The sequence below is a fragment of the Prionailurus viverrinus genome, chromosome A3 (genome assembly GCF_022837055.1).
Source record: "Prionailurus viverrinus isolate Anna chromosome A3, UM_Priviv_1.0, whole genome shotgun sequence".
NCBI lineage: Eukaryota > Metazoa > Chordata > Mammalia > Carnivora > Felidae > Prionailurus > Prionailurus viverrinus.
This window is the reverse complement of record NC_062563.1, coordinates 62,877,537-62,900,118: the sequence shown is the minus strand read 5'-3', so window position 1 is coordinate 62,900,118 and position 22,582 is coordinate 62,877,537. Positions and strand designations below refer to the sequence as shown.

Here is a 22,582-nt window from a genome sequence, read left to right as displayed (position 1 = left end):
TCTCATGAAATTGAGTAGCATTTCCTCTTTTTACTCACTAGGAGCATTTGGGTAAGACTGTAACTATCTGTTTCTTGAAAGTTTGATAGAACTCACCTCTAAATATAAGCCTGGTGTTTTTTTCTAATTGATTGATTTAAATACAGATTTATTTTAATTATTCAGCTTTTCTATTTCTTTTTAAGTCAATTTGGTAGGTTTAATTTATCTAGGAATTTATAAATTCCCTTCATGTAAGTTTTCAAAATTTTCAGCATAAAATTATTCATAGTATCTTTAAAGAATTTTTTTTATTTTGACAAAATACACATAACATAAAATGTACCATTTTAACCATCTTTAAATGTACAGTTCAGTGGAATTAAGTACATTCACAATGTTGTGTCACTATCACCTCTATTTCTAGAACTCTTTCATCATCACAAACAGAAACTCTACCCTTTAGACAATAAATCCCCTTGTCCTCCTCACCACAGCTCCTGGTAGCCTCTCTTCTACTTTTTGTTTCTCTAAATTTGCCTATACCTCATATGTGGAATCAAATAATATGTGTCCTTTGTGTTTGACTTATTTCACTTAGCATTTGTTTTCAAGGTTCATCCATGTTATAACATGTGTTAGAACTGCATTGCTTTTTACGGCTGAATAATATCCCTTGGTATGTACATATCACATTTTGTTTATCCATTCATCTGTTGATGGACACATGGGTTGTTTCCACATTTTTGCTATTGGCTAAATTGTTTTAGCTATTAGCTATTAATAGCTAATAGCTATTAGCTGTTGTTTCCACAGTAACTGTTGTGAATAATGCTGCTTATGAACATCAGTATACACATACCAGAGTCCCTGTTTTTAGTTATTTAGGGTTTATGCCTAGGAGTGGAAGCACTGGATCATATAGTAATTCTGTTTAACTTTTTGAGGAACCACCAAACTATTTTCTACCATAGTTTCTTACTATTATCTATTTATCTCTGTAATATCTAAAAATAGCTGTCCTTATTTTATTCTTTGAGGGCATGGGCACACACGTGCGCTTTCTTTTCATAATTCTTGACAGACTTTTCCAATCTTCTACAAGTAATGCTGTCAAGATATAATCTTATTCACAGGTAAGTCACATGAGTCAGTATAACAGTAGGATAAATTTCCCAAAGTGAAATTGGTCAAAGTGTATTTGCATCTTGGCAGATATTACAAAACTGCCCTTTGTGCTGGGCATTTTCCCGTTTGCTGTCATCATCTCCAGCAAGGAGAGATTTTGCATGCTCTGTTCTATATCAAACTTCATTCTCGCCCTTCCTGGATCTACTCTGTATCTCAAAGCTGAACACCTGCAAACTACATTTCCCAGAGTCCCATGCCAGCTGATAAAAAGAGAAGACACTGTTGTTCTGTTACACCTCTTCACCTCTTCACTCTGTCTTTCTGCCTCCCCCTCTCCCTCCCTCCCACCCCTGATTCAGGAGACATCTCTGGAAGTAGCTACATCCCTTCAAAGATCCCACCTTTGGCTGGCCCCTCCTCCATGGTTCCAGCCTTGGCCTGGCATCTGCTCCTCTGCCATGCCACCCACTACTGGCTGGACATCACCTTCTTAGTGACTCCAGCGCCCTGCACAGCTATCGCGATGATGAGGTGATATTGTGCACCTGTCTCTGGTCACACCACTGCCTCCATTTTGTTCCCTAGCCCTAGAAACAGAAGTCTCTTCCTCCTGTTATTAATATGAGAATAAGGTTACTTTCCCCTTCTTGATCTCTTGGCCCTTTCAACACATTAAATTCCTTCTATTTCCAATATCTGCCATGGTCTTTTTCTTTTCCTGGCTGTACCCTGACTGATAATCCTCCATAAACGTTGTACCATTCAACATTCCCACCAGCAATGTATGAGACCCTGATCAGTCTGGTAAGTGAAAAGAGGCATTTTGGTGTAGTTTTCTTTTTTTTTTTCTGTTGTTATAAATGAAGTTGGGCATCTTTTCATATGTTTACAAGTCATTTGTGTTTTTCATTAATTTCCTGTTTATCTATTTTCTCTTTTATTCTATTAGGATATTAGTTATTTTCTTATTGATTTCTAGGAACCCTTCATAGATAAGGGAGGTTAGGCCCTTATGATATGACCTGTAAGTATTTCTCCCATATTTGTCTCATATCTTTGTCTATGGTGTTTGGGATTTTTTTCCCATGAAGTCTTTTTTTTTTTTTTTTTTTTTTTTTTATGTACTCAGGTTACTTCTTTAATGGCTTCTGGTTTTTGAGTCATAATTAGAAAGGTCTTCTCCACTCCAGATTTATTAAGGAGAATTCTCTCATGTTTTGTTCTAGAAGTTTGTGGTTTCTTAAAAGTTTCATAACCAATACCTTCCCTTTTTCTGATATTTTTCCCCATAAATTTCTTGATCTTTTTGTCCAGCTCCCCAAATATCCTTTATTTTGCAAGTCTACTAACTTTACCAGGATATGTTGAAGTGTTGATCCTTTGGGGTCAGTTTTCCCTGGCACATGATGTACTCTTTCATGGATACAAGATTAGAATCTTATTCTGTTAGTAGTTTCTTTAGTGGTATATATATTTTTTACAGTTTTTTAATTGGATTGTGTGTCTTCTTATTATGGGGTTATAAGAGTTCTTTATATATGCTGGATACAAGTCTTTTATTAGGTATAAGATTTTCAAATAATCTGGCTTATCTTTTCATTTTCTTAACAGTATCTTTGAAGTGTGAATATCTTTAATTTGGAGGAAGTACAATTTTTTTCTTTTATGGTGTCATATCTGAGATCCCTTTCCCTAACCCAAGGTTATGAAGATTTTTCTCCCTATCTTCTAAAAGTTTTATACTTTTGGTTCTTATATTTAGCTGTATGATCCATTTTGAATTAATTTGTATATGAATGCAATTTTTCAAGCACCATTTGTTAAAAAGACTATCTCTAGGGGCACCTGGGTGGCTCAGTTGGTTGGGAGACCGACTTTGGCTCAGGTCATGATCTCACAGTTTGTGAGTTCAAGCAGACTCTGTGCTGATTGCTCAGAGCCTGGAGCCTGCTTTGGATTCTACCTCTCTCTACCCCTCCCCTGCTCATGCTCTGTGTCTCTCTGTCTCTCAATAATAAATAAACATTTAAAAAAATTTTTTAAATAAAAATAAAGACTATCTCTTCCTATGTGAGTTTTCTTTATATATATATATATATATATATATATATATATATATGTTTTTTTAATGTTTATTTATTTGTTTTGAGAGGGGGTATGGAGGGCAGAGAGAGAAGGAGAGAAAATTCCAAGTGGGCTCCACTCTGTCGGTGCAGAACCCGACACGGGGCTCGATCCCAAGAACTGTGAGATCATGACCTGAGCCGAAATCAAGAGTTGGACATTTAACCAACTGAGCCACCCAGGTGCCCCTTTTTAGTTATATTTTAAAATATTCTGTCCCATTGTTTAGGTTTTCTACTTCAGGCGCTTCATTTATGGACTTAACAGTTTTCCTTGGTTTTCTTCTGTATCCATCATCTTCTCCTTGATCCTTTTTGACTCTTTATTTACATTTTATTTTGGTCACTCTTTTATTTCTATCCTTATTTCTATACCTCTCACCAGATTGTCTGCAGGGTCTAATCTCCCTTAGGCTTCTTTTTATGTTGTCTTCCTTCTAGGGTGTTTGTGTTTTTACTTCTACTTTTTGACTGCATTTTGCCAGCTCACATTTCCTCCTCTGAGCACTGAGTTTGTTCTGGGAGTGTATTTTTGCTGGCGCTTTCTGCACTCCGCTCCCATCCAGCTGTGCTTCCAGCTGTCTGTCTGGCTCATCGCTTCCCCGCAGGTGACTTCTGTTGCACTTCACCCCTTCCAGCTTCGGCTTTGAGGGCAATCATAGTTGCTTTTGGCAGTCCTTATGTGTATTTTGAGTCTGCAGATTATATCTGTCTCCTTGTTTTGCTGAAAATGGAGTTGTTTTCCTCCTCCTTGTTGCTTTTGTATGCCATCCAAGAGTAGAAGAAGAAAATTGCCATCTTGTATCTGCACATTCATATCTGAGAACCCCAGTCCTGGACCTCTGCTCATTTACCATTGTAATGATTCATTCAGTGCCAGAGTCTGCAACTAGGGTCTGCCAACAATTCTGGAAAATTATAAGATATTTTCACTTTGAAAACTACTTCTTCTCCTTGTCTCTTATAGCTCCTTCTCAAACGGACTCTATTCTCTGTGGAACTTGTCATTCTGTTCTTCATATTTTTAAATTTCTCTTCCATATTTGCCATCTCTGTGAGCTGCATTCTGCATAACTTCTAGATCTTCTTAGAAGGGCCTTAGGTAACCAATATATTTAAAATGTTTTGGCAGCTCCTGATCCCTGGCCCCCACTTTATTCTTCCCCATAGTATTTTCTACCATTTGACACACTCTATTTTAATGTATTTTTGTCTTTTTTGCCTCTACTATTCTTTAAGTTCTTAAGTAAACTTTTGATTCAAGGGCGCCTGGGTGGCTCAGTTGGTTAAGCGTCGGACTCTTGATTTCGGCTCAGGTCATGATCTCACAGTTCATGGGATTGAGCCCTGCATGGGGCTCCATGCTAACAGCCTGCTTAGGATTCTCTCTCTCCTGCTGTCTCTGCCCCTCTCCCTCTCACGTGCAATAGCTCTCTCTCTCAAAAAAAATAAACAAAAAAACTTTTGATTCAAGTATAACATAGCTACGGAAAAGTACACAAAGCAAAGCATCCAACTCAATGAATTATCACAAAGCAAACACACCCACGTAACAACATTCAGACCATGAAACAGAGTCCTGACATCCCAGAGGCTCCTTGAGCCTCTCTACCCCCAGCCCCACCAAAGGCACCACCCTCCTAACCTCCATTTTGTCTGGTGGTTAGGTTTATAAAAACAATCATATAGCATGCAGTCTTTTGTGTCTGGTTTCTTTTGCTCACCATTTTGTGAAATGCATTCACAAACCTAGATGATGCTGGCTGTAGCTGTGGCTTGTTCTCATACCGTATAGTATTCCTTGTGCAAATATACCATAATTTATTTTTTCCTTCCATTACTGAGAGAGATTTTGGTGGTTTCCTGTTTTGGACTATTATGAACAGTGCTGCCATGAACATTTTGCACCCTATCTTTTGATAATGTTGTGACCCCTTTCCGTTGAGTATATACCTGGAAGCAGAACTGCGAGGCTATGAGGTGCGTGGGTGGCTCAGTCGGTTGAGCGCCCGAGGTTGACTCAGGTCATGATCTTGCAGTTCGTGAGCTTGAGCCCCCCTTTGGGCTCTGTGCTGACAGCTCAGGGCCTGAAGCCTGTTTCAGATTCTGTGTGTCCCTCTCTCTCTCTGACTCTTCCCTGCTTACGCTCTGTCTCTCTCTCTCTCAAAAATAAACATTAAAAAAAAAAAAAAGAATGGTGGAACTGCAGGGCTAGAGAGTGTGTATATTGGTTCTGAGCTGCTTGTTTCTTGGAACTTTATCTGTAGGAAACCTTTGGGACTTTAAAGTTTCAACTCCAGAGAGGATTCCTTTGCTTCCTCCAGTTACCTGGGGCACTGCCAACTAAAGACCACTTTAAATTTTCTCCAGCCCACACAGGTGATATGAATGCAGAATACAACCTGTGTGAGGCTCCACTTAAAGTTACAAATGTTACAAATGAGAAAATGTCCTGCCCCCTCTACCTGGAGCTATGCTGGAAATAAGCCAGATTCCTCAGTGTTGTCTTCTGTGTGGTGGGTTATTTCTCCTTGACTAAGGGTTTAGGTTTTGGAGTGGCAGCTTTGCATGGCAGATTAGTTTGGTAAGGGCTGCCCTAACAAAGCACCACAAACTGGGTGGCTTAGCACAACAGGAGAGTTGTTCTCCATTCTGAAGGCTAGACATCCCAAATCAAGTCGTTCTTTGTTTTTTTTATTTAGTTTTTTAATTTCCTTTTGAGATTTTTTTTTAAGTTTATTTATTTATTTTGAGAGAGAGTGTGAACAGGGGAGGGGCAGAGAGAGAATCCCAAGCAGGCTCTGCACTGTCAGCATGGAGACCGACGCAGGGCTCAAACCTACAACCCTGAGATCAAGAGTAACATGCTCTACCAACTCAGCCAGCCAAGCACCCCAGGCATCCTTCCGATGGATCTGAGGGAGAATCTGTTCCCAGCCTCTCTCCCAGCATCTGGTGGTTGCCTACAATCTTTGGTGCTCCTTGGCATGTAGACGCACCACTCCACCTCTGCCCTCTGTCTTCACGTGGTGTTCTTCCTCCGTCCCTGTGTCTTCACATGGCTGTCCTCTCTCTGTGCCCCTCTCTTCTTCTTATAGGAACATCTACATTGTGTTAAGGCTCCAGCCTACTCCAGATGACCTCATCTTGACTAATGACAGTTGCAATGACCCTATTTCCAAATAAAGTCACATTCTGAGGTAGTAGGGTTAGGACTTCAACATATCTGTATAGGGGACACAATTCAACCCATAACACATGGGGTCTCCTATTAGACTGCCCATTGTGGGCAGTGCCAGGCTTTCTCTGCTGAGCCCCCTGCCCTGGCACTTGCCAAAGAGTTCTCCGAGATTTCCAGAAACTTAGAGGGCAAAAGTCAGCTTGTTTTTGCTTGCCTCACAGGTTTTCTGCTCTTACTTTATTTTGATTTCTGTAGACTTCTTTCCTTATATCAAGTCAGCAACACAATTCAGAAACATTTTTAAATGCATTTATGTTCCATCTAGCATTCCCCCCACCTATTTCAATAAGGAACATGGCCAGAGAACTCAGTTTGCCAAACCCATCACTGGCTTTTATCCATCTTTGCTCTCCTGACCCCACACCTCTGCACTGGCAGGCCCTTTATGTTAGATGTCTGCCCACTCCAGCCAAACCCTGGGTCTGCCCTCTGCCTTGCAGCCCACCCAGAAGGGAGACCCTACCTCAAGTCATGCCACCTGCCTTGGCATCTCGCCTGAGGTTAAGGGCATGGGGCTTTGGAGCTAGACACCTGAATTATGATCACCTGGCCATGCCTAGATTTTCCCACATATAAAATGGGGACTTTTGAAAGGCGACATGACACCCTGAGCACAATGAATACTTGGTAAGGCCAGACATGTTCATCATAGTGCATACGTTCTCAACTGGCCACCAGCCCACCCTCTGGAGGGAGGGGTCCAATTAGGATTGTTAACAGATGGCAGGCATTCTTGAGGAATGGAGTAGCTCAGGGAAGGTCCTCTGAGGGGGCGCAGTAAAAGGGGACTTCCCACAGTCCCTCAGACACCTCCCCCGCCTCCCCACCCCCACCACATGTCTGTGTCTCAGGAAACATCTACCATTATGTGCCCTGGTACAACACCAAGCCGGTGGTGGCCGTGACCTCCTACTGGGAGGACGTCAGCTCCCGCATGAACTGCCTCAACCTCCTTCACTTCATTCGGGACCGCCTGGTGAGTGGTGCAAGAGGGTGCAGGGGTAGGGCCGGGCCATGGATGGGAGGCTTTGGAAACTAAATCACAGTCCTAGGGAGCCGGTCACTCTCCTTGCTCACACACTCCGCACCAATGAAGATGGAAGTGTCCGGCACTGTGCTAGATACTGAAGACCCGAAGCTGAATAAACATAGCGCCCAGCCCCACCACCGGGAAGTCAGACATGCAAATAGCTACTATACAGAGGAGCTAGGGCTGGAGATACAGTACCCAGAGCTGTGGGGGCACAGAGATTAGGGGTGGGGGAGGGGAGACAAAGACAGGATAATCAGAGGAAGTGTTTGAAATGGAGGTGACATTTGAGGAGAGTCTTGAAGAATGAGGAGTTTGCTGGTGGCGTGGTGGGGGTGCAGAGAAGGGAACAATGTGCAAAGCCATGTGACACGAAGTTCAGGGGTGGTGGGGACAAGGAGGTGATGTGGAAATAAGGCCAGAGAAACTGGAAGGGGTCAGATCACAAAAAGTGTTATGCATCTGTTAAGGAGGGAAGTCACTGAACAGTTTTAGGCAGGAGAGCCACCTTAGATAAGACTTTCTTGCACCTACAGAAGGGAAGCTCTGGGTCAAGACTATACCCCTTACAGTCCTGCCCTATCCTTCCACTTCCTGCCACTTATTCTATTGGGTCATGGAGAGGGTGCGTGAGGATCCCAGCCTTGCAAGGGCATGTGACAGCTTTGGACGGATATCCTCAGGTTATCCCAAAGGCCCCCAAGTCCTGACTGAAAACATCTCAGGCCAGTCGGCCCTGTAACCCCTCCCGGATGAGCCCCCATGCTCATTTCCTGTCTCCTGCTGGACAGAAAGCCAATCTGGACACCCTGAAGTCCATACGGAATCCGAGGGACCCCGCTCTGCTCCCCCAGTGGAAGAAGCTGCTGAGAGAACTGGTGGAGGACTGCAAGTAGGGAAGGAGTGCACTGCCCTGGGGCTGGGGCTGAGCCAGGTCAGGTTCACATGGGGTGGGGGTTCAGACCAGCACCCTACAGAACATCACCCAGCTCCTAACTCCTCAAGAAAGGGGCTCTGCTCAAATCTCTCTCAGGGTCAAAGTCCACAGGACATTGCTGCTTCTCCTCCCCCATTCAGGCCCTCTGGAAACTGGCCTTGGCCTCCCCACCCAGCCTTATCTGGCTGTCCCTATACACACACCTGATGCTTCTACCAACCCAGACCTCTCCCTGTCATCTTGGCAAGCAGCTTTTTCCCTGCTGCTGCTCCTGTCCACAGTGCCCTCCACAGGGCTCTGCCTGTTCTGGAAGATGCATCGTAAGGCCTCTCCCAGCCCCAGCCCCACACCCCACTTGGATCTCCACCCCTACCCCCCCAGGGCTTGGTTGACCCTTGTTGCTGGGCTCTCACCCACCTCCACAAGGGGCTGCCTGAGCACAGGCCTGTGGGAGGGGGTTCTCATGAGAACCGGTGGGCCAGGCCATCACAGGACAGGAAAGGATCTCAAGTCTAAGAAGGGTACCTTGGCCTAAGGCATGGCAGAAGGTAAGATGGAGAGAGGCCCAGCCCCCTCTTTCCCGGTCCTGGCCACAGGCACCCTCTGCCCTGCATGACCCATCAGCACAGAGCCACCGAGCTGGACAAGAAGAGGTGGCAGCTCCGCAGCCTCCTCCTGCAGGAACTGGCTCAAAAGGCCAAGGAAGCCAAGCCCAGGAACATGGTGGCCACTGTGGAGAACTGGCTGTACCGCCTCAATGCCATGCTCCCTGAGGTAGGCACTGGACATGCTGCTGGGGGAGGTGGGACTTGAAGCCTGCCGCAGGCGTGACACCATCCCGTCTCGGCAGCCCCAGGTGAGCCTCCCAGATGTGATGATCTGGCTGATGTCCAAGGGGCAGCGAGTGGCCTATGCACAGGTGCCTGCCCATAGCATCCTGTTCTCCCCGACAGGGGTTCTGCACTCTGGCAGGTTCTGTGGGAAGACACAGACCCTCTTCTTGCAGGTGGGGAAGCTGGGAATCCTCAGGCCACCCTGTTCCTCGAGGGAGGAAAGGGCCCAGAAACACCCCAAGAGAGAAGCCCTGAACTCTTGAGGCAGCCCCCATGAGTTTCCCTGAGGGCATGCCCACTTCGTCTCTCCTGGACCCTCTACCAGATAAAGTGGGGTTTAAAGAGTCTCCAGAGAAAGGCAGGGGACAATGACCACCATCATGTGGTTAATGCCAAGTCCACATCCCTCATAAATGTTCCTCAAATTCATGTCTTCCCTCATCCTTACACTACACTTGGTCCAGTCCCTTATCTCTCCCCAGAACCACGATTGGGTGCTTTCCAAAATATTTAATGTTTATATGGCTTGGGCACCAGCCCATCATATCAGATGCAGGCCATACATAAGGCTGGCTGACCAGCACCCCTGCCCTGATGACAGCCACTACTCCCAGCCTTCTCCACCTCACCCCACCCGGGAAGCAGGTGGGGAGCTCTCCCTCGCTCTTGATGTCCTTGGCTCCCCATTGCCTTCTGGAGAAGGCTCAACTGCCCTGGCTGGGCCCCAGCCCCTTCTCACTGCCATAACCTCCTTAGGGCTACATACTCTCAACAGTCAGGCTACTCTCGGCTTCCCCACCCCCAAACCTGCCTGCCCTGTGCCCTTTCTACCATTGTGGAAGGGCCCTCCCATGCCCACCTGAGTCCCTCATCCTACAAGAACCACTGAGACTTGACTCCTGGCTCTACCACTCACTGGCTTGTGTGACCCCAGACCAACCCTTGACCATGTCCAGGTCTCAATCTGCTCCTCTGTTAAATAGGCCTAGTGAAAATGATGCTTGCCCTCTCCCTCTGGAAGGCAGGAACCCTGCATCATTCACTTTTAGCCCCAGCACCCCACTCAGTGGAAGGCCCCTGCTCCCAGGGTTCAGGGTGAAGGAGCAGGTGTGTGTCCGTCCCTCACCTGGGCCCCTGCCCCCTGGGGAACGTGTACCCCTGTGGGGTTGACCTGCCTCCGGTTCAGTACCCAGAGGGTGAAGGACAGAAGGACACGCTCCCGGCCCACCTCCGGGTCTGCATGTGGCTCGGCAACATCACAGACAGCAAGGATCTGCAGCTGCTCCGCCAGGGCGAAGTTGTCGTGTACGCGGAGACGGTAAGCGGCACCCGGGTAGGACAGAGCAGGGAGGTCAAGCTGCAAATAGCCTAGCACCAAAGGTGGAGAAAACGGTTACCAGCGGAATCTGAGGATTATGAAATGGGCGTCATCAGGAGCAGTGGCAGAGCCTAAAGCAGTCTCAGATGCCGCCAGCTCAGGGCATGTGCATGTAATGACAACAGGGGCAGCCAAGTGGTCCCTTAGGGCCAGTCGCTCTCTCGCTGACGGAGGTTCATGAAGAGTTTCTTCCAGTTCCTTCAAGGCCTGCAAGGTGAGCGAGGCTCCACTGGCAGGGGTCTCCTCTGTCACCCACATGGCAGCCTAGGACCCCTGCAGACTCCAGCTGGGTCCTCCAGGCCAGTCTGGTGGTTCTGGGTAGGGTGGGGCCTGGAATGTTCAGAGGAGCAGGAAATGAGGCATCTTCCCAGAGAACCATAGACCCACAGGTGGGTAAGCAGCCAGCCAGTCAGAGACTGCTCTAGAATCAGAGGAGGGAAAGAAGACCTTTGCTCCCTGAGGGAGGACATGGCTCAGAAGAAGGCTCTGAGAGCAGTGGGAATGGAGTTTAAGAGTTTTCAGCTTAACTTACCAAGTTAAAAACATACTTTCGTGGTTCCTAAGTTGCATGCTGTGAACAGATATACCCTAACATACATAACCAGCCCCTACGAAGGGCTGGGCAATGCCAAGATGAGTGGGGATTTAGGAGGAGATGCAGGCAGCAAGGGCTGTATATCCAGCTAGGGGAATGTGGGGGAAAAAAGCTCAGAGGCTGCAAAGATGTGGCAAGTGGTGGAGTAGCATTGGGTTCCCCAGATCAGCAGCAACAGCACTAAGGGACCACACTGCAGGTGCCACCAGGCTCTAACACAGGCACCCACCCCACTCTACCCTTCAGTGGCCAAGCACCCTGGGGTAGAATTGACCTCTGAGCCTCAGTCTCCCTGCCTGTGAAATGGGACTGTGAGAATTACAGGGGACAGTTCATGTAAAACCCTAGACATGGGCCTGGCCCAAGGGGAGAGCTTGATGAACAGAGTCTGCCTGTGCTAAACGAGTGCCGTCGAGGGAAAGTGCTACCTGTGATAAGCTCTGGAGGTGCCTGGAGCCAAGTAGGGGAGCCAAGGAGGGGCCCAATGTCCCACTGTGAGCTGGCACTACAAGGCACTGACAGCTGCCCCTCCCCCAGTACGAGAACCAGGCCAAGTATAAAGATCAGTGGGGACAGCAGGGGCTGTACCACTGCCCCAACTTCTCGGACGTCATGGGGCACAAGGCCCTTCCCAAGGAGGATTTCAAGGCACCCCACGGATGGCACTGGAAGGGGCAGTGGACAGTGGAGCCTCAGAGGAGGTAAGGCTAGCACACAAGCCTAGAGCCTGTGTGCCCCTAGACGTGCAACCCTGGGGTGAGAGCTGTCAGCAGCAGCCCAGAGAGCTAGGCACATGGCCACTGTAGCCTGCTCCTGGGGGCCAGAGTGCCCACCACCCTGCCCTGGATGCCAAGCCCCACTGCCCAGCCTTGCCCAGGGCTGGTGGGGGTGCCAGGTAGGGGAACACTGGACCCGCAGAGGAGGACCCCAGGGGCCTGAGAGTTAAGGGAGATGTGCTGGGAACTTGGGGTCTCCCTGTCCCCAGACTCCTCCTGGACATACACATCAACAAGAGCCAAGTGCTGGAAGAAGTATATGAGAACCAGTGTCGCGACACCACGGGGGCCTGGGTGCCAGCAACCATCCCCAACACGGACATGGTGAGCAGGGGCTGAAGCTGCTTCTGGGGATGTGGGGGGACAAGCAGTGCAACCAGGTGGGTGCCTTGGAAGCCGGGTTGTCTGAGTGGAAAGAGCACTGGACCAAGGGTTACCATCTGAGCCCTGCTCCCTACTCTGCGTGGGACCCTGGGTGCACACTGATGGGGTTCTATTCCAAGATGGCAGGTAGAGGTAACTTCCATAAGACTGTAAGGAGCAGCATAGTGGGGCAGTGTTTCCTTCCTAGGCTTCTTTCAAAGGTAGCGCTTACCCAGCAGGAGAGAATCTGTGTGGGGCTAGTCTAAGCCCCATAATAGACTAATAGAAAGTCCAATAGAACTTTCTGTGATGATGGAAATGTTCTGTGTCTGCACTGTCTAGCTATTGAATTGGCCATCGAGTACTTGAAATGTGGTACTTATGAGAGTGAGGAACAGAACTTAGGACTTTGTTTCATTTTAATTAATTTGCATTTAAGTGGCCGCAGGAGGTTGGTGGCTGCTGCATCAGACAGCACAGGTCGAACCCATGTCTCATGCACACTACCCTCTCCTCCTCAGCAGCGACAGAGACAGGGCAGTCTACAGCGACTAGCTGAGATTGGTCACACTATTTCCCTTTCCTAGTCATTAGTATGGGTATTTTCTATTTATGGTACTGATTTTCCATAAAATCAGATAGTGACTTCCATAATTGATAGTGGCTATATAAAGTTTTCTTTTAAAAATACATTTACCATTCCGGGGTGCCAGGGTGGCTCAGTCAGTTAAGCGGCTGACTTGATTTCAGCTTAGGTCATGATCTCTCAGTTTAAGGAATCGACCCCACATCAGGCTCTGAGTTGAAAGCATGGAGCCTGCTTGGGATTCTCTGCCTCCCTCTCTTTCTGCCTCTCTTCTGCTCCTGCTTGCGCTCGCTCACTCTCTCTCTCTCAAAATAAACATTTAAAATAATAATAATAGTAAATAAAAATACTTTTACTATTTGAAAAGGCAAGTCAGTAAAAGCATGTTAAGTGGATATGTGGGTGGCATCAGAAGTAGCAAGCACTATCTGCTCCAAAGAGAGCACTATGGCCACGCTAGGTGAGCAAACATGTGGGCAGAGAGAGTTGGAGGCCTCTTAGCTCAGATGCCCCTGGCCCACCCTGTCTGTCCACCCTCAGAATGGAGAGCCCGTGGAGTCCCGGGAGAATATGAAGTGTCCCCAAGGCTGGCACATTAAGGAGAACTGGGATGTGGAGCTGAACCATGCAGTGGACAATGAGGGTCAGTCCTCTGGTCACAGGCTGAGGGAAGGAGGCCCTGGAGCTGCCAGGGACTGACACTTCCCACAGCCTCACAGCAATCAAGTTCTCAGGTGGGATGGGCCTGAATTTCTGGGCCCATGGAGAGTGGGGCCTCCACCCTTTCTATAGACATAAGCCCCAATTTTGAAACAGGGCAGGTTGTAAGTGCCTCCTGAGCACTTTCTAGAAAGAGGAAATGCTCATGGAGCCTGGGTTCACCTGAGGTAGCTCCAGGGAAGGAGTGATGGGCTGGAAGTCTGAAGACCTGAGCTCAAGATGTGACTGTGCTACATGTGGGCTGTGTGACCATGTGTGGGTCACAAGACATCTCTGAGCCCCAGCTTCATTTGTAAGATGGGCAGTTGGGCCTAAGCCATCCTGGCGACCACCCCATCCTTTCCACACCTCAGGGCCCCAAAAGACCTGGACATGAGGGAAAGCATTTCCTCTCCCTTTAGCCTGCCTTCTGGGGCCCATCTCTCAGGCCTGTCCACGCCTCCCAGCCCATGGGCACTTGGGCACCCACAGGCCGTGGCCCTGCCTCTGCAGGCTGGGAGTACGGAGTGGGGATCGAGCCATTGGGCCTGCCCCAGGTCTGGAACTCAGTGGAGAAGACCTACTACACATGCCGCCGGCGGCGCTGGGTGCGTTTGCGCTGCCGGAACCACGGGAAGCTGGGCCTGGAGCAGGAGACCCTATCCTTCCTACAGCTGGTGAGGGGGCCGCCTGGGCAGGGTCCCCCCCCCCGTGCCATGGCAGGGGTGGTGACATTCTGCTCCCCTCCCTGCAGCACCACCCCAGCGCAGCCAAGGAGGAGGGGGGCTGGGAATATGGCACCTTCGGCTCCAAGTTCCACCTGACTCCTCAGCCCCAGAGCCGGTTCCGCCGCCGCTGCTGGCACCGCAGGCTGGTCCCAAACAAGGACAAGGGCATCGCACCCATTTTCCTGCTGGAGGGATCGTTGGTAAAGCCTCAGTGGGCTAGGTGACTCCTGGCAACGCTATATCCCAGAGCCAGGGCCCGGGCTGGGTGTGGCAGACAGCTGGAGATGCCCCAGGTTGGGGCATTGATGGCTTGGGGCGGGGGCGGGGGGAGTGTGCGCCCCAGATCCACACCCTCAGTCTATAAGGGGAGAAGGGTGACCTGGGCCTGCACTAGAGGAGACAAGAAAAGCACCCAAGAGCTTCAGGGAGAATGTCTTGGGCACAGGTTATGGATATGCAAGAGCAGGCTAAGAAGGAAGAGAACAGGATGCTGTCACAGGGTCTGAACAAATCATTCATGAGCTTCTGGAAGACTGCCCCACAGGACACCCACCCACTTGACCTACCCTTCATCTACTGCATCTTCAACAGTGAGCATTTGACAATGCCCAAAGTCTGCTTGGGTGGCTCCAGAGGCCTTGCATCTGAGGTCAGGGAGTGAGGAGGGGCCAAGGTGGGAATCCTGGGGGCAGGTGATGGACGTGGCTCCTCTCTTACCCAGAGCCCCACTACTACCAGCTTTTCTGCTACATCTACCAGGCCTGGAACCGAATGTCCAACCAGATCCAGACATTCCAGGGTAGGCAACAGGCACCCCTTTCTTCCCCAAGTCCTCAGGAGGCCATGATGTGGCCACCCAGCAGCATAAAGAATTTGACAGGGAAGGGGGTGACAAACATGCAGACCCCTCTCCCCAGCAGGTCAGGGCCCTGGCTTGGGGGAGAGATATAAAAACAAGGAGTATAAGGTGGGGCTGTTCTTGAGATGTGTCCCCAGTACTGGGGATTCAAGAAGGGGGAGAAAGAGTGACACACCTGGGGACCACACGTCCCTGTGTCAGAAGATGGGGGGGGGGGTGTGGGGAAGAGGTGAGGCGATTTCCAGCCATGTGCATGAGGAGCCTGTTCTTGGTCCTGTGAGGAGGACCCAGTGAAGCTTTCAGGAGAGATGTGTGCTCCTGCCCCGTCCTTTTGGTAACGCTGTTTGTAAGGAACCAAGCTGCTGGATGAGGGGCAGAGCCAGGGCAGGGAGTGTCTGCCGGGAGCTGTGTCCATTGGGCATCGGCGCCCACATTGAGAGGGCCACATGATGTCCCCTTATGCCACAGCCACTCACTGATGCTGTGGAAGGGCAGCCACGTGCAGCTGGTCCCCAGAACTCCTCCAGAGGAGCCACGGGACCTTCCATCTCCGTGCCACTCAGACCTCAACCAGGTGGTGTCAAATAGATGTGTGTGGAACCAAATGGTCCTTGGCCTCTGGTTACATAGCCATTTGCTCTGTACTTGCACTGAGGTGGCCTTCTGGGCAGCTGGCAGTGGCTGTGATTGCCCAGCCTAGGCCTCCCTGGTGTCTGGTCCAGTGGTAGCAGCTGCCAGAGACTAGCACCTGGCTTGACAAGCTCAATGGCAGGACCCCCTCCTCTCCTTCTATCCCCCAGGGCCCTTCATTCGGATGGTCTTCTTGAACCATAGCCAGTGCACCCAAACCCTGAGGGGCTCTGCAGCCCCCACATGGGCCCAGACGCTCATTTTCCAGCACCTCCTTCTGTATGAGAACCCCCAGGACACCGAAACAAGCCCACCACTCGTGGTGTTGGAACTGTGGCAGCAGGACTCTCAGGTAAGGTGGGCTGGAGTGGGCAGAGTTGCTGAGTTTTTCTTTTAGAGGAGAATATACAGAAAGGCCTCCCATGGGGCATGATTCACAGAGAGCAGTATGTCAACATAGATGTTGGCCCTGATCCTAGAGTTGTCAGAATCCCAGGGGAGGAGAGCCAGAACCCTGCCAGCTTGGCCTCAGTGTTTGGTGAACTTCCCTTTCCCTGCAGGGAAAGGAGAGCTTGTGGGGCCGGAGCATGTGGTCTCCAGTGGTCTGGCTGGATGCCCAAAAACGGATCCTGCCCCCGCTGAGGTGGCACCCCCTTGTAAAATTGCTAGGGGAGGAAGAGGGTGAGATCCTGGCATCCTGTGAGCTGATCCTCGAGACTGAGGTACTGAGAAGGAGGGCCTGGCTGGGGGTGGGGGGCGCCTTGCTCACTCCCACCCCACCCCACCTCCCTGCCCCCAGTTACCACAACCTGTGGTCCCCAACTCCACCCCCCAGGAAAGGCCTGGGGCCTGAGGAGCTAGAACACCAGGCTTGGTGATGCCAGCCGGTGACGTCTCCCTAACTCCCTGCCTGCTGCTGCCCATGGGGCTCTGGAGCCTCCTCACTTGAGCCCTGCTAGGGACTTGATTTGGGGGTGGGAAGGACAAGCCCACTAGGGCCTCATGCTCCCTGCTCTCTCACCTCACCCCTTCAGAGTCTCAAAGAGAGGCCACCCATCTTAAGTGTTCCCTGGAAGAATGGGATCTACACACTCCCCAAGAGCATCCAGCCCACACTAAAGAAAATGGCTATCGAGGTGATAATGGTGTGGGGCAGTGGGGAGGGCAAGCACCCCCCACAGCAGTCAAGTGCCGTGGAGGTCTCTCTGCTCAATCTCCTTGGGCCCTCCTGACTACCTGATCCAAAGCGTGGACCCCAAAAAGACACTCTCTGAGAGATGGAGGGAGACAGGGGAGGAATGAAGGGCAGAACCTCTGATAGAATAGGTTAAATTATTTTAATGACATCCTCTGTGGCAGGTCATAGACAAAGGGCTTTGGCATTCCTTACCACATCCAAGCCCCTCGATGGCCCTCTACAGTAGGGACCACTTTTCAGACAAAACTGAGGCTCTGAGAGAGTGGAGAGCCCATGCACAGTGACACAGGGTTAAGTGGCAGAGCCAGAATCTGGGCCTGGCCCTGCCTGACTCCAAATGACAGTAGCCTGGAGGTCCCCACGTCGGAACCTTTGTGCCCAGCCACAAATCTGGTCAGGTCCTCCTAACCCTGGAGACCCCCCCCCCCCCCCCAAGATCAGGCAACCCCACTCTGGTCCCTTGAAGAGGCCTTCATGAGTAACAGCATGGATGTTTTCTGGGGTGCCCAGTGTCTGTCACTTGAGAACACTGAATGACCATGGAATTCTATGGGATCTGAGTCACCAGTGAGCTAGATTGCAAAAGGGACACCTGAGAAATCTGGACCCCCCCCTGCTACTCTGGGCCTTCAAGGCAGCCAGCCTTAGGGACTCACTCCTGAGCAGTGACTGGAGGCCAGACAAAGCAGCAGGGGAGGAAGGACAATACCTAAGGGGCCCTGGAGGTCAGTGAAGGATATCACAGTAGCCAGAGGGCACTCCCTCATGGAGGCCTTGAGGACAAGCACTGATCCCCCACAGGGAGACCTGGGTAACCTTTAGACTCTGACTTTGTCCAGCTCATTCCCGGGCCCTGGATACTCCCTGATGCATCATCACTCCCAGGACAGTCCCCTCTCTCTGGCCAGGACCCCAGTACAGAGGCCCTGTCTGTCCTTTGCCCTGCCCCTCCTTCTCTGTTCTGGCAGATCCTGATCTGGGGCCTTCGGAACATGAAGCAGGTGCGCTCCCCCCAGCTCCTGGTAGAATGCTGGGAAGAGTCCCTGCAGACACAGCCCATCAAGGACTTCCAGACCAACCCCAACTTCACCCAGTCAGTCCTCTTCCTCACAGTGGTAAGGCAACCTCGGGCAAAGCAGGGGCTGGGGCAGCCCTCTCCCCTGGGAGGCCTCATGCCCGGGCCTCTCCTTGGGGCTGCAGTTCATGCCTATGGAGGAGGTCTACGCGCCACCCCTCACATTGAAGGTGGTGGACAGTCAGGACTTCGGCCAGCAGACTGTGGTGGGTCAGGCCAACATCAACTCCCTACAGCCCTACTTCTGCGACCCCTGGGCTGAGGACTATGTGCCTCCACAGCTTCCAAGTATGGCCCTTTCCCCCTGCCCTTCCCAGCCTCACCCCTAAGCTGGCACTGGGAGTGGGGCAGCCATGGCAGCCCTGCGGGGCTGGTGTCCCTCCTCCTCACCCTTCTTGCTGCTCCTGAGATTCATGATTGCTCTTTCTCCTCAGTGCTGTCTATGAACAAGTACCAGAAGGTGAGTAAAGGGCTCAAGGTCCCACCTTCTTCTACACCATTTACAGGGAGCAGCCCTTGTCCCCGAGGAGAAGCGGAGATTAAACAGAGTTCTGAGACATGTGCTCTCAGTGTACACGAGAACTCTAAAGCTGTGATTCCCAATGTGGACAGCATGTTAGAACAGTCCGAGAGTTTAAAGAAATGCTGTAGCCAGGCCACAGGATAGCTAGCGGGAAGGACCCAAGTATCAGCATTTTTTTCAAGCCCCAACCCTCTCCAGTGATTTCAATGTTTTCAAGGTTCAGAACTATCCCTTGAGAGCGGCACTTATCAAACCTGAATGCACAGGCATCTTGGGGACATCTAGAGAAAAAGCAGGTTCTGACTTAGTAGGCCTGAGGTGAAGCTTCAGGTTCTGCATTTCTGGGCCCTCCCAGAGTTCCATCTGAAGCTGTGGGCATTGAGGATAAGAACTAAGCTTACCCTCCTTCTGGTCCCCAAACCCATGTCTGACGATCTTGGAATTGAAAGGACTCCATGAGGAGCAAGGGAGCCAGGGAAGGGAGCCCTGCCCTCCACTCCCTTTCTCCTCAGAAGTCAGGGATGGTGAGCGGGCCAGGCAGAGGACACCATACCTCACCCACTCTTCTGCTCTCACTTTTCAGGTCCTAGATTACCTCTATGAAAAGTTCTGGTTCGAGTCCAGCAAAGCTGAGGTGACGTAGGCTCAGACTCAGGGAACAAAGGAACGACTCTGGGCAGCTCAGGGAGGCAGGGGGCAGCATGACCCTGGGCAGAGGAAGGCCACTGTGCCTTCTCCCTGAAGGCCAGAATGACCTTCCCTGCCAGGACGAATACGAGCATGAAGTGGACTGGTGGAACAAGCTGTTCTGGGCGACAGGAGATGCCAAGTCCTTGCAGTACAAGCACAAAGACTACCACACCCTGAAGGTTTGGAGGCCTCTAGGGGGGAGACTGTTGAGACTCGGAATAAAATCTGCTGGCAGAGACCAGCAAACCTCACCCTGATTCCTCTAGGAACTACCAGCGGGGATGGGGGCAGGCAGGAGAGGGGGTAGTTTCCTTCTTGTCTCCCTAAGACTCCAGGCCACACCTCCACCAGCCATGCCTTTTTGGGAACCAGGACTACCCCACCTGCAGCAGGAGGTGCTGACTCTGGGGCCACGGACCAGGCAGATGCTTTGAAGCCAGACCTAGGAACTGGTGGCCCCACAGCCCCCTGATGGCAGGAATGGTCCCCCTCTGGCTGAGCCCGCTCTCCCCACCAGCCTGGGTCCCATGCACCCTCCTGCAGGTGTATGACTGCGAGCTGGAGGCTGTGCCCGCCTTCGAAGGCCTGCAGGACTTCTGCCAGACCTTTAAACTCTACCAGGAAGAGCCCAAGTTGGACAGCCCTGTGGTAGGGGAGTTCAAGGTGCATGTCCACCCCAGCTGAGCTGCCCCTGTCTCCTGTGCCCCTTCTGTCACCAGAAGACTCTAATAAAAGCCCTGGCTCTCTATGCTCTGTGAGAGGATAGGGCAGGGAGGGCTTGAAAAACAGTTGAGGGAGCAGGGGAGCAGAAGGTGACCTATGCTGGGATTTAGAGTGACCTCCCTTTACATAGGATGGGCAGGGGCCTCCTCACACCAGCTCTGGCCTACGTTGAGCTCCCAAAACCTATAAGCCTTAGAGAACAAGTTCCAACCCAAAGGGATGGACGGGCATGGAATGGGGGTCCGCATGAGCAGAAACTGGAAACTCACCTAATGACTAGAGTTCTTTGCCCAACACTCTTCCTAAACACAGTTGTCCCTGTGGAGTCCCTGCCGCACCCGCCCTCTCCTGTCCTTGCGGCCTTCCATCCCTGCCATCCTCAATGCAGCCTGCTCTCGCTTGAGCTTAGACCAGGGGCACCTCATGGAGGGCTTAACAGAGCCAGGCCCGCACTGCCAACACCTTCCCTCCCCAACACACACAGGGCCTTTTCCGCGTCTACCCCTTTCCTGAGGATCCAGAAGCCCCCAAGCCCCCTCGCCAGTTCACAGTTTGGCGTGAGAAAGAGGACTTCCCTCAGGAGTGCTTGGTGCGAGTGTACATAGTCCGAGCAATCAACCTGCAGCCCCAAGATGCCAACGGCCTGGTAATGAGCAGCCCCAAACCCATGGTGTTCATGGTCCCCGGGCCCACCCAGCCCAGGTGCCTCCCACAGGGTCCTAGAGCTCCCTCAGGCTGCGGATACCCAGACCGCCACCTCACCACAGGCTCCATCTGGTACGAGGGGCTCACTTCTGCCCCACCCCCACCCTCCCTGACCAACCTGGGCTGACTTTCCATTTCCTGTCACATTTCCCTCCCTATGACTGAACCCCAGTGTGACCCTTATGTGATCCTGAAACTGGGACAGACAAAGATTGGCAACCGGCACAAGTACCAGCCCAACACTGTGGATCCCATCTTTGGCATGTGAGCTGCCCCAACTCACCCAATCCCACATTTCTCCAGGAGTAAGCTCCAGAAGACGAACAACTCTTGCATTTCTTTCTAACCTCTGAGTTCCTAGCACGGGGTCTCACAGTGCTCAACAGATGGAAGGGTGGTCAGTTCTACCCTCCTTCTCAAACACTTTGCCTGGGAAAGGAGTTCAGGGTCCCACAACCCAGGCCTACCAAAAGTTGTTTCTAGCCATAGCTAGGGGATAGTTATTGGCAGGTGACAGCCACCCCAGACTCTGCTCTCCATATTCACCATGACCAAACAAGGGGCTGAGATGCTAGACAGGGAGGCCTGTAGATAACATGGTGTGCAGTCTGCAGTGTCCAACACCCTCACCCCTAGGATGTTTGAACTCAGCTGTACCATCCCCCTGGAGAAAGACCTGGAGATCCAGCTATATGACTTTGACCTGTTTTCACCTGATGATAAGATTGGAACCACAGTCATTGACCTTGAAAACCGACTCTTGTCTGGCTTTGGAGCCCGTTGTGGGCTCTCCAAATCCTACTGCCAGTAAGTACACCTGAGGCTGGGCAAGAGAATAGGGGAGGGGTGGAGGAGGGAGCCCCCAGTTCCCTTTGCAGAGGTTGCATCCCAGGCTGGGGAACCAGGCTCCACCCATGCCCCCACCACTGCTCATCCTGCAGTTCAAAGCAGAATGTTCTGCAGGACCCAAACCTCCCCACTTGTTCCTCTCCCTTAACCTCACAGGTCAGGGCCCTTTAGGTGGCGGGATCAAATGCACCCAAGCTTCCTCTTGGAACGCCATGCCAAACAGAAAGGGCTGCCTCCGCCTCTGTTCAATCCTGAGGAGGACTCTGTTTTTTACAATGGGAAACAATTCAGACTGCAAAGCTTTGGTGAGAAGTACAGCACGCTGCTGGAAGGCACAGAGACAGGCCTCTGAAACGAGAGGGCACCTGCCCCATTTTGCCCTTTCCTCTTGTGGAGGGCAACCATGGCCACTGTCCAGGCTGGGGTAGGGAAGGGGGCGCACCTGCCTGGGAGACAGGAAAGCTAACAACCTCGTGATCCCCTCCCCTTCCACCTCCTTCCATCTAGAGCCCAAGCCCCCTACTGTTCGTTATTTGGGACCTAAGAAAGAACGCCTTGCACTGTACCTCCTGCACACCCAGGGGCTGGTCCCTGAGCATGTGGAGACCCGCACACTATACAGCGACAGCCAGCCAGGCATCGACCAGGTATGAGACTCGAGGGGCTGGATCGGGAGACCAGGGAGCCCATCCATCCAGGACATAGCCATGACGAGAGGGGAAGGGGAGGCCAAGCATTCACAGATGCATGCGCACAAAAGACAAGCATGTTCTGTTAGAAGTGAGAAGTTCCAATGATGTCACTCAGAATGGAGAAATTCGGAGCAGGAAAAGTCGTCTACAAGAAACCTAGGCCGTACATCAGTTGGTAGAAGCGGTAAGGCGCAACCTTACCAGCCAGTGCCTACGCTGCTTTAGTCTCTCCTGAGGGA

The 22,582-nt window shown here is 51.2% G+C and overlaps 2 protein-coding genes across 5 annotated transcripts in view; one reads left to right on the top strand and one right to left on the bottom strand.

Annotated features, from left to right (window-relative positions):
* The window catches only part of LMAN2L (lectin, mannose binding 2 like), a 92,993-nt gene that overhangs the window by 23,473 nt on the left and 46,938 nt on the right, over window positions 1-22,582 (bottom strand). For 2 of the 4 annotated variants that reach the window (XM_047851831.1, XM_047851833.1), the window contains one exon: window positions 10,586-10,982. The exons of the other annotated variants lie outside the window; for them this stretch is intronic. In XM_047851831.1, coding sequence (XP_047707787.1) covers window positions 10,828-10,982 — 155 coding nt within the window. In that variant the 3' untranslated portion in view covers window positions 10,586-10,827. Of the gene's footprint in view, window positions 1-10,585; window positions 10,983-22,582 lie in introns of those variants that run through there. 4 annotated transcript variants of the gene reach the window in all.
* FER1L5 (fer-1 like family member 5) overlaps window positions 1-22,582 on the top strand; it is a 60,097-nt gene that overhangs the window by 34,025 nt on the left and 3,490 nt on the right. Inside the window, exons 21-46 of the mRNA XM_047851821.1 lie at window positions 7,326-7,450; window positions 8,296-8,396; window positions 9,038-9,215; window positions 9,292-9,447; window positions 10,461-10,592; window positions 11,785-11,948; window positions 12,233-12,347; window positions 13,513-13,615; window positions 14,185-14,348; window positions 14,426-14,599; window positions 14,845-14,989; window positions 15,121-15,198; window positions 16,059-16,240; window positions 16,449-16,610; window positions 16,923-17,024; window positions 18,055-18,201; window positions 18,287-18,449; window positions 18,596-18,621; window positions 19,268-19,318; window positions 19,452-19,553; window positions 19,918-20,037; window positions 20,582-20,743; window positions 20,975-21,066; window positions 21,439-21,609; window positions 21,808-21,956; window positions 22,159-22,298. Of these exons, the coding sequence (XP_047707777.1) occupies window positions 7,326-7,450; window positions 8,296-8,396; window positions 9,038-9,215; window positions 9,292-9,447; window positions 10,461-10,592; window positions 11,785-11,948; window positions 12,233-12,347; window positions 13,513-13,615; window positions 14,185-14,348; window positions 14,426-14,599; window positions 14,845-14,989; window positions 15,121-15,198; window positions 16,059-16,240; window positions 16,449-16,610; window positions 16,923-17,024; window positions 18,055-18,201; window positions 18,287-18,449; window positions 18,596-18,621; window positions 19,268-19,318; window positions 19,452-19,553; window positions 19,918-20,037; window positions 20,582-20,743; window positions 20,975-21,066; window positions 21,439-21,609; window positions 21,808-21,956; window positions 22,159-22,298 (3,404 nt within the window). The remainder of the gene's footprint in view (window positions 1-7,325; window positions 7,451-8,295; window positions 8,397-9,037; window positions 9,216-9,291; window positions 9,448-10,460; window positions 10,593-11,784; window positions 11,949-12,232; window positions 12,348-13,512; window positions 13,616-14,184; window positions 14,349-14,425; window positions 14,600-14,844; window positions 14,990-15,120; window positions 15,199-16,058; window positions 16,241-16,448; window positions 16,611-16,922; window positions 17,025-18,054; window positions 18,202-18,286; window positions 18,450-18,595; window positions 18,622-19,267; window positions 19,319-19,451; window positions 19,554-19,917; window positions 20,038-20,581; window positions 20,744-20,974; window positions 21,067-21,438; window positions 21,610-21,807; window positions 21,957-22,158; window positions 22,299-22,582) is intronic.